General features: G+C 52.5%; 1 protein-coding gene across 1 annotated transcript in view; it reads left to right on the top strand.

Annotated features, from left to right (window-relative positions):
• Positions 1 to 10,752, top strand: part of MEMO1 (mediator of cell motility 1) — a 61,661-nt gene that overhangs the window by 23,774 nt on the left and 27,135 nt on the right. The window contains exon 3 of the mRNA XM_075339616.1: positions 755 to 897. Within this exon, the coding sequence (XP_075195731.1) occupies positions 755 to 897 (143 nt within the window). The remainder of the gene's footprint in view (positions 1 to 754; positions 898 to 10,752) is intronic.

Genomic DNA, 10,752 nt, shown 5'->3' with positions numbered 1-10,752 from the left:
CTTGCTGCCAGTGCCGGCTCCTGCACTGTGACATGTGGCTGCAGTATGCATCGGGTAATTAACCCGATGTATACTGTAGCAAGGAGAGCAAGGAGCCAGCGCTAAGCAGTGCGCGCGGCTCCCTGCTCTCTGCACTGTGACATGTAGCTGCAGCACACATCGGGTTAATTAACCCGATGTGTGCTGCAGGAGAGCAAGGAGCCAGCGCTAAGCGCGGCTCCCTGCTCTCTGAACATGTAGCACAGCGACCTTATGATCGCTGCTTCTGCTGTGTTTGACAGCTAAGCAGCGATCATAACAGCGACTTACAAGGTCGCTGTTACGTCACCGAAAATGGTGACGTAACAGCGACGTCGTTGTCGCTGTCGTTTAGTGTGACACCAGCTTAACAGTGGGATTTAACTGATTAACAGCTGCAGGTGGTTCTCCTCTTGCTCCTGTTAGAGGAACATGCCGGCTGTTCAGATCAGCTGACGTGTAGGGAAAGATGCTGGCTTCGCTTGAGAGCCTGCATCAAAGGCAGTGAAACAACCTAGGACATACCCGTACGTCCCTAGGTCACTAAAGCGCTAAAGATATTTTATAAATTTATTCACCACTGAATTTGGGATTTATTGCTAAAATTTAAATGTCCAATATGTGTGTGTGTGTGGGGGGGGGGTGTTAAGACGCCTTTTACATGTTTTAGTCCACACATGCCAATGTTTCAATGTTTATTTTGTTGCTTCAAATACTTCTGTATTTCTCCTTTTAGCCATAAAGATGAGTTTACCATTGTTCCTGTGTTGGTTGGAGCACTTAGCGAATCGAAAGAACAAGAATTTGGGAAACTATTTAGCAAATACTTAGCAGATCCAACTAATCTCTTTGTAATTTCATCAGATTTTTGTCATTGGGGTAAGTAGAACAACTTTTTTTTTTTTTTAACTAAAATGTCGAAATTATAAAATGAAAACTGTAGGCTATATACATTAGATAAATGTAAATGTTTGTCATTTTGGGATTTCCAACTTTTCTTTGAGGGCAGATGTTTGGGGAAGTACATCTGTCACACTGGAATTATAACATCACCTAATGTACCACGTTTCTCCAAAATCAGACCTACACCCTGGGGAGAAACTGGGCATTTGCCCAAGGTCCCCACTCTCTTAGAGGTCCCCAGTGTTTCTGTTACGAGGTTAAGACTGCCTAAGGACCTTTGCTATAGAAATGGAGACAATCTGCCCTGCCGGTGACCCAGTGATGAGTAGGAGATGGAGATTGTAGGCAAGCGGTTTATTGCAGTCAAGTGGTTTTTAAGTCAATGCGTTTCGAAGTACATAGTGTTCTCATCATCATGACTCCCAATCTGCTTCCACAGATTAGGAGTCCTAATAAGTTTTTGTACTTTGAAATACATTGACTTAAAAACCACTTGCAATAAACCGCTTGGCTACAACTTCCATCTCCTGCTTCTTATTGGATCACTGGCAGCAAAGATTTTACTCAATTGTCTCCATCTCAATACATTTCTCACAGCATGGATCTGCAGCAGCCTCTTCTTAACAGCTTACATAGGGGTTATGAGTGACTTCGCAACCACATCAGTTGTGCTTATCTGCCATTTGTCTCCTTGCATCTCCTCCGATAAGACCCTATTGCGCCTTTTTTGTCTTTTGAGTATTTCACTTGTTCTAGGGACCTTTGGTGACATCACGGCCAACTGAAAAGGAGTGTGTTGTCATAATCATATATGAATAAATGTTGGGAGGTTTTTTTTGTTTTAGTTCAAGAAAAAATGTGGATTCTTGTTCATCGAAGAAAAATAAAGGGTACTTTACGTGCTACGACGTCGCTAGCGATCTCGTTAGCGATGTGAAATTCTAGATCGCGAGTGCGATCTTTCGAGGTCGCACATAGGTCAGTTTACGCATGTGCGATCTCGAAAGATCGCACTTGCGATCTAGAATTTCACATCGCTAATGAGATCGCTAGCGATGTCGCAGCATGTAAAGAACCCTTAACACTTGCACGGAAAAGGAAGCAAAATTGGTGTAAGAGCAGGACCATTTCTCTACAAACAAATGTGGATAGGGAAATAACTTAAAGTTTTTGTGTCACAATAGCAAGCATGATTAAATAGGAAGTACATAAAATAAAACTTGTGTTCCCCCACAGAGCCAATGTTTTAACACTGCAGCCACTGAGCCTGTGGGTTCCCCCCTCACCCCCCACAGAACACAAAGAAAACCTCTAAAAATACATAGAATAAAAAAATAATCTTGAATCAGGAGAGGTACAAGTTGAGGTGGAGTCAACATGTTTGTTCTTTTTTTTTTTTTTTTTACATTTGTGAAGGCCCCAAAACATTGGGAATGGCAAATAAAACAAACTGTGGTAGAATATAACATTGGCTGGGTGCGGCTACTATATTTCTGTAGCCAGGTAAAGGTACAGACAAGTGCTGTGGGATCCACGCCTGGCTCGTTTTAATGAATGTGAGCTTGCCCACTTTGGCTGTGGACAGGCCGATGTGCCTGTCTGTGATCGCACCCCCTGCCGTGCTAAACACACGTTCCATTAGTACACTTGTAGCAGGGCAGGACAACACCTCCAAGGCGTAAAGGGCAAGCTCAGGCCATGTTTCCAATTTGGAGACCCAAAAGTTAAATAAGGCAGACCCATCACTCAGTACGTGTAGACGTGTGGACACATACTCTTCACCGTGTTGTTGAAACTCTGCCTCCTGCTAATACGGACTATGTCATATGATCGTGACTGATGTTGTGGCTTGCTGAGGAAGTTTTTCTACATTTCAGCCAGGCTAACCTGCCCCCTTACGAGGTTGTGCCAGTGCCCCATCTGCATTGGCGACTTCCTCCTCCTGCCTTGTGCTTTTACTGAGGCCCCGCTGTGTGGTGAGAACGCAGTCAGTAGTTCATCTACCAGAGTGCACTTGTATTCCCGCTTTTTCTGATCATATGTCATTGATGTAAGTAAAGATGGCATGTTGTTATTGTAGCGGGGATCTAGCAGATCCACCCACTAATTTGCCCTGGTAACAATATGGGCAAGGTGACGGTTGTTGCGCAAGTATTGTAGCATGTATTAGCTCATGTATGCCAGACGGCCCAGAGGCAATGACCAGTTGTCCCCGATGGGAGGTATATAGTCTGTGTCCTCAGTATACCCCCAGCCACAATCCAGTGATGCCTATGAGCAGCTTTGGGTACCTCCCTGCTGTGAAAACTGTTTCTGCTCAGCCTCAAAAACTGTCGGCTGGCTGGACAGTTGTATACCTGGCGGCTGTTGGTACAGGAACCCACCCTCCGAGCCATGTGTGAATGGTCCCTGTTCCTCCTCCACTTCATCCTGTGCCACCACCTCATCCATCATCACCTGATGTGTTTTTTCCAAGGAGGCATAGAAGTGGAGTAATCAGCGCTGGCCATGTTTGTGGCATACATGATGCAGAGTTGTTTTCAGAAACAAGGACTAAGGCATAATATCTGAAACACATCGGTTTTTGACTCCTGCTGTTTGTTTTTTTTGTACTACTGTCTATGGATAATTTTTAATATTTGGATAATAAAATGTTTGCATTTTTAGAAGGTCAGTTGCTGAATTTCCACTTTTTTCTTTACTTTTCGAGTTTACTCATCCCTAAAAGAGAACCCTAATCCATCTTTTGAAGTAAAAAGAAAAAAAAAAATGGCCACTTTCAAGGCCGGTATTAGAGAAAGTGTGGCCCTGTGCAAAAGTTGCAAATGGGACCCCAAATGCTACCATTTACTCCCATCCCACAGAAACATTAAAGGGGTGGTTCACCCATTTTTTTTATTTTCTGTCGAAGTTCTACTTACAATTCTAGGTATTTTCTCCATTGGCTTGTATTTCCATTTCTGGCACTGAGCGGCGCTATGCTGCACGCTCAGTGCCTGTCACATGACCCCCTGGAGCTGTGGCCGCCGGCATCCTCTGACGTCCCGGCATTTCCGGGCTCTCAAACAAGACGGGTACGTCACAGGATGCCGGCGCCACTCAGATTGAGTGACAGGGCTGTGGGCGGTGACTACCGCACGTCACAGCTCAGCATCGAGGGGAGGATCCGGAGGACGTCTGTGTGGAGCCGGCGTCCTGCAGATGGTGAGGCTGAGGCACGGGGCGCCAGTGTGCAGTGCAGGGGGGGGGGGGGTCTTCAGCTGAATCCCTCCCTGCACGTAAGTATGTGATCACACTGTCCACCCGCCCGCTCTGCTGCGATGTCAGGAGAGCGGCCGGTGTCGGGCAGTGTGATCGTGTGCTCCTCCCAGCAGCAAGACACTGACAGGCATGTCACCGCTATGCTCTGCCATCTGTCCTGCTGCATGGGACCAACTGTCTGCACTCTGTCACCTGCACCACAAGTCACAGAGTGGAGACAGTTGGTGACAGAGCACCTCTGCCCCCCCTCTTCTTTCCCCACTCTCTTCTCCCCCCCTCTCTCTCTTCTCCCCCCCCCCTCCCTCTCTCTCCCCCCCTCCCTCTCCCCCCCTCCCTCTCTCTCCCCCCCTCCCTCTCTCTCCCCGCTCGCTCTCTTCTCCCCCCCGCTCGCTCTCTTCTCCCCCCCGCTCGCTCTCTTCTCCCCCCCGCTCGCTCTCTTCTCCCCCCCTCTCTCTTCTCCCCCCCTCTCTCTTCTCCCCCCCTCTCTCACTTCTCCCCCCCTCTCTCTCTTCTCCCCCCCTCTCTCTCTTCTCCCCCTCTCTCTTCTCCCCCCCCTCTCTTCTCCCCCCCTCTCTCTTCTCCCCCCCTCTCTCTTCTCCCCCCCTCTCTCTTCTCCCCCCCTCACTCTTCTCCCCCCACTCTCTTCTCCCCCCCTCTCTCTTCTCCCCCCCTCTCTCTTCTCCCCCCCTCTCTCTCCCCCCCTCTCTTCTCCCCCCCTCTCTTCTCCCCCCCCCTCTCTTCTCCCCCCCTCTCTCTTCCCCCCCCTCTCTTCTCCCCCCCTCTCTTCTCCCCCCCCTCTCTTCTCCCCCCCTCTCTCTTCTCCCCCCCTCTCTCTTCTCCCCCCCTCTCTCTTCTCCCCCCCTCTCTCTTCTCCCCCCCTCTCTCTTCTCCCCCCCTCTCTCTTCTCCCCCCTCTCTCTCTTCCCCCCTCTCTCTCTTCCCCCTCTCTCTTCTCCCCCCCTCTCTCTTCTCCCCCTCTCTCTCTTCTCCCCCTCTCTCTCTTCTCCCCCTCTCTCTTCTCCCCCCCTCTCTCTTCTTCCCCCCTCTCTCTCTTCCCCCCTCCCCCTCTCTTCTCTTCTCCCCCCTCTCTCTTCTCCCTCCTCTCTCTTCTCCCCCCCTCTCTCTTCTCCCCTCCCCCTCTCTCTTCTCCCCTCCCCCTCTCTCTTCTCCCCTCCCCCTCTCTCTTCTCCCCTCCCCCTCTCTCTTCTCCCCTCCCCCTCTCTCTTCTCCCCTCCCCTCTCTCTTCTCCCCCCCTCTCTCTCTTCTCCCCTTCCCCTCTCTCTTCTCCCCTCCCCCTCTCTCTTCTCCCCTCCCCCTCTCTCTTCTCCCCTCCCCCTCTCTCTTCTCCCCTCCCCCTCTCTCTTCTCCCCTCCCCCTCTCTCTTCTCCCCTCCCCCTCTCTCTTCTCCCCTCCCCCTCTCTTCTCTCCCCCGCTCGCTCTCCCCCTCTCTTCTCCCCCCCCTCTCTCTTCTCCCCCCCCTCTCTCTCTTCTCCCCTCCCCCTCTCTCTTCTCCCCTCCCCCTCTCTCTTCTCCCCCCCTCTCTCTCTTCTCCCCCCTCTCTCTCTTCTCCCCCCTCTCTCTCTTCTCCCCCCCTCTCTCTCTTCTCCCCCCCTCTCTCTCTTCTCCCCCCTCTCTCTCTCTCCCCCCCTCTCTCTCTTCTCCCCCCCTCTCTCTCTTCTCCCCTCCCCCTCTCTCTTCTCCCCTCCCCCTCTCTCTTCTCCCCTCCCCCTCTCTCTTCTCCCCTCCCCCTCTCTCTTCTCTCCCCCCGCTCTCTTCTCCCCTCCCCCTCTCTCTTCTCCCCTCCCCCTCTCTCTTCTCCCCTCCCCCTCTCTCTTCTCTCCCCCGCTCTCTTCTCCCCTCCCCCTCTCTCTTCTCCCCTCCCCCTCTCTCTTCTCCCCTCCCCCTCTCTCTTCTCCCCTCCCCCTCTCTCTTCTCTCCCCCGCTCGCTCTCTTCTCCCCCCCTCTCTCTCTTCTCCCCCTCTCTCTCTTCTCCCCCTCTCTCTCTCTTCTCCCCCTCTCTCTCTTCTCCCCCTCTCTCTTCTCCCCCTCTCTCTCTTCTCCCCCTCTCTCTCTTCTCCCCCTCTCTCTCTTCTCCCCCTCTCTCTCTTCTCCCCCTCTCTCTCTTCTCCCCCTCTCTCTCTTCTCCCCCTCTCTCTCTTCTCCCCCCTCTCTCTCTTCTCCCCCCCTCTCTCTTCTCCCCCCCTCTCTCTTCTCCCCCTCTCTCTCTTCTCCCCCTCTCTCTCTTCTCCCCCCTCTCTCTCTTCTCCCCCCCTCTCTCTTCTCCCCCCCTCTCTCTTCTCCCCCTCTCTCTCTTCTCCCCCTCTCTCTCTTCTCCCCCTCTCTCTCTTCTCCCCCCCCTCTCTCTTCTCCCCCCCGTCTCTCTTCTCCCCCCCGTCTCTCTTCCCCCCCCTCTCTCTTCTCCCCCCCTCTCTCTTCTCCCCCCCTCTCTCTCTCCCCCCCTCTCTCTCTTCCCCCTCTCTCTCTTCCCCCTCTCTCTCTTCTCCCCTCTCTCTCTTCCCCCCTCTCTCTCTTCTCTCCCCTCTCTCTCTTCTCCCCTCCCCCTCTCTCTTCTCCCCTCCCCCTCTCTCTTCTCCCCTCCCCCTCTCTCTTCTCCCCTCCCCCTCTCTCTTCTCCCCTCCCCCTCTCTCTTCTCCCCTCCCCCTCTCTCTTCTCCCCTCCCCCTCTCTCTTCTCCCCTCCCCCTCTCTTCTCCCTCCCCTCGCTCTCTTCTCCCCCCCCTCTCTCTTCTCCCCCCCTCTCTCTTCTCCCCCCCTCTCTCTTCTCCCCTCCCCCTCTCTCTTCTCCCCTCCCCCTCTCTCTTCTCCCCTCCCCCTCTCTCTTCTCCCCTCCCCCTCTCTCTTCTCCCCTCCCCCTCTCTCTTCTCCCCTCCCCCTCTCTCTTCTCCCCTCCCCCTCTCTCTTCTCCCCTCCCCCTCTCTCTTCTCCCCTCCCCCTCTCTCTTCTCCCCTCCCCCTCTCTTCTCCCCTCCCCTCGCTCTCTTCTCCCCCCCTCTCTCTTCTCCCCCCCTCTCTCTTCTCCCCCCTCTCTCTCTTCTCCCCCCCTCTCTCTCTTCTCCCCCTCTCTCTCTTCTCCCCCTCTCTCTCTTCTCCCCCCCTCTCTCTTCTCCCCCCCCTCTCTTCTCCCCTCCCCCTCTCTCTTCTCCCCTCCCCCTCTCTCTTCTCCCCTCCCCCTCTCTCTTCTCCCCTCCCCCTCTCTTCTCTCCCCCGCTCGCTCTCTTCTCCCCCCCTCTCTCTTCTCCCCCCCTCTCTCTCTTCTCCCCTTCCCCTCTCTCTTCTCCCCTCCCCCTCTCTCTTCTCCCCTCCCCCTCTCTCTTCTCCCCCCCCTCTCTCTTCTCCCCCCCCCTCTCTCTTCTCCCCCCCCCTCTCTCTTCTCCCCCCCCCTCTCTCTTCTCCCCTCCCCCTCTCTCTTCTCCCCTCCCCCTCTCTCTTCTCCCCTCCCCCTCTCTCTTCTCCCCTCCCCCTCTCTCTTCTCCCCTCCCCCTCTCTCTTCTCCCCTCCCCCTCTCTCTTCTCCCCTCCCCCTCTCTCTTCTCCCCTCCCCCTCTCTCTTCTCCCCTCCCCCTCTCTCTTCTCCCCTCCCCCTCTCTCTTCTCCCCTCCCCCTCTCTCTTCTCCCTTCCCCCTCTCTCTTCTCTCCCCCGCTCTCTCTCTTCTCCCCCCCTCTCTCTCTTCTCCCCCCCTCTCTCTCTTCTCCCCCCCTCTCTCTTCTCCCCCCCTCTCTCTCTTTCTCCCCTCCCCCTCTCTCTTCTCCCCTCCCCCTCTCTCTTCTCCCCTCCCCCTCTCTCTTCTCCCCCCTCGCTCTCTTCTCTCCCCCCGCTCGCTCTCTTCTCCCCCCCGCTCGCCCTTTTCCCCCCCCCCGCTCGCTCTCTTCTTTCCCCCCCCCCCCCCGCTCGCTCTCTTCTTTTTCCTCCCCCCCCGCGCTCGCTCTCTTCTTTTTCCTCCCCCCCCGCTCGCGCTCTTTTTCCTCCCCCCCCGCTCGCTCTCTTCTTTTTCCTCCCCCCCGCTCGCTCTCTTTTTTCCTCCCCCCCGCTCGCTCTCTTTTTCCTCCCCCCCCCGCTCGCTCTCTTTTTCCTCCCCCCCCCCCCGCTCGCTCTCTCCTGGCATGGTCAGTACAGAAATCTCTCCATCGTGGAGGGGTGAGAGGGAGTAATAAACATGGAGTCCCTACTGTGTCTGTGTATTTATTTCTAATAAAGTATTTTTCCCTGTGTGATGTCTTTTTTTTTTTTTTTTTTTTTAAACCCTTTGTTGGAGATTCTTAATGGCCAGGTTAAACTTGGCCTGACATTAAGAATCTCTGGCTTTATACCAGCTGGTAAAACATAGCTGGTATTAACCCCTTATTACCCAGCGTGCCACCTGCCACCAGGGCCACTGGAAGAGTTGGATACAGCGCCTGAAGATGGCGCTTCTATGAAAGCGCCATTTTCTGGGGCAGCTGTGGACTGCAATTCGCAGTGGGGGGCCCAGAAAGTTTGGGCACCCTGCACTGTGGATTCCAATCCCCAGCTGCCTAGTTGTACCTGGCTGGACTCAAAAATTTGGTGAAGCCCACATCATTTTTTTTTTTTAATTATTTCATGAAATTCATGAAAAAAAAGGGTTTCTCTATATTTTTGGTTCCCAGCCGGGTACAACTAGGCAGCTGGGGGTTGGGGGAAGCCCGTAGCTGCCTGCTGTACCTGGCTAGCATACAAAAATATGGCGAAGCCCACGTCATTTTCTTAAAAATGTTTTCAGGGAAAAACCTTTATAAAAAAAAAATGCTTCCCTGCATTTCTATTGCCAGTGAAAGTAACACCAAGCAGCGGGGGCTAGCAGCCAGTAGCTGCTTTGGTTACCCTTAGCAATAGAAAATGCAGCGGGAGCCCACAAACAATGTGATTTTTTTTTTATTTTTTTATTTTTTTTATTTTTAATGAATTTTTTTTTAAAAAATCGGCATGGGCTTCGAGCACCAGAGCACCAGAGCATTTTACTGCTCAATTCATCCCAAGTAATCAGATGACTCCAGTGTCGGCCGATTACTTGTTCTGTGTCCCCCTGCATCCATCGCAGCGTGTACGGGCTGTGAGGTCAGCGGAGTGGAGACAGTGACATGCTCTGCTCTGACACAGTGTGCTGCATGTCACTATCTTTCTCCACTCTGGCACTTGTTGTGCAGGTGACCGGATGCTACATGTCACTAACTGTCTCCACTATGGGACTTGTTGTGCAGGTGAGAGTGTATACAGTTGGTACTATGCAGCAGAAATCACAAAGTGGGGCAGTTAGTGACATGTATCATCCGGTCACCTGCACAACAAGTCCCAGAGTGGAGACAGTGACATGCTCTGCTCTGACACATAGTGTGCTGCATGTCACTATCTTTCACCACTCTGGGACTTGTTGTGCAGGTGACCGGATGATACATGTCACTAACTGCCCCACTCTGAGACTTGTTCAGGTGAGAGTGTATACAGTTGGAACAATGCAGCAGAAGTCACAGAGTGGAGCAAGTTAGTGACATGTATCATCCGGTCACCTGCACAACAAGTCCCAGAGTGGATACAGTGACATGCAGCACACTATGTGTCAGAGCAGAGCATGTCACCAACTTGCTCTGCTCTGTCACCTGCGGTGCTGCATGTCACGTTTTTGCCGCGATTTGGTGCCTTTTTTGCTGCGTTTTTGCTCACTGCGTTTTTAATCAGTGCACAATGCCATTAAAGATTGTTGATGAAAAAAATAAAAAAGGTCTGATGTCATTTCCTTATTCAAAATGTTCATTGTATGCAGGAGAGCAGACAGCAGCTGCAGAACTACAAGGGTCAGCATCCTCCATCCAGGACTGTATGCAGTTTTTTACCCAAAAAGAAAAAAAAAATGACATGGGCTTCGCCATATTTTTGTATGCTAGCCGGGTACAGCAGGCAGGTACGGGCTGCCCCCAACCCCCAGCTGCCTATTTGTACCCGGCTGGGAACCAAAAATATAGAGAAGCCCTTTTTTTTTTTTAATTATTTCATGAATTTCATGAAATAATTTAAAAAAAAAATGACGTAAGCTTCGCCTAATTTTGGTGGCCAGCCGGGTACAACTAGGCAGCTGGGGATTGGAATCCACAGTGAAGGGTGCCCAAGCTTTCTGGGCACCCCCACTGCGAATTGCAGTCCGCAGCCACCCCGGAAAATGGCGCTTTCATAGAAGCGCCATCTTCTGGCGCTGTATCCAACTCCACCAGCTGCCCTGATGCCGGGTGACTAGCTGGGTAATAATGGAGTTAGGGCTAGCTGTATATTATCAGCTAGCCCTAAGCCCGAAATTCATGGTGTCACGCCAATATTAGACATGGCCACCATGAATTTCTAGTAATGATAAAAAAAAAAAACACAACACACAGAAAAATATTTTTATTAGAAATAAAACACAACACAATTAGTGACTCCATCTTTATTGAAATAAATCCCCCTCCGCAGTAATCCTGGGTTAGGGTCCCGCGCCGTCCAATCAGGATCCAATATCATCTGATCGGTTTGCTGGAAGGCAAAGCGATCAGATGATGTGTCAGGTTAA

The sequence above is a fragment of the Anomaloglossus baeobatrachus genome, chromosome 3, assembly GCF_048569485.1.
Source record: "Anomaloglossus baeobatrachus isolate aAnoBae1 chromosome 3, aAnoBae1.hap1, whole genome shotgun sequence".
Lineage (NCBI taxonomy): Eukaryota > Metazoa > Chordata > Amphibia > Anura > Aromobatidae > Anomaloglossus > Anomaloglossus baeobatrachus.
This window is presented reverse-complemented; position numbering and strand designations above follow the sequence as displayed.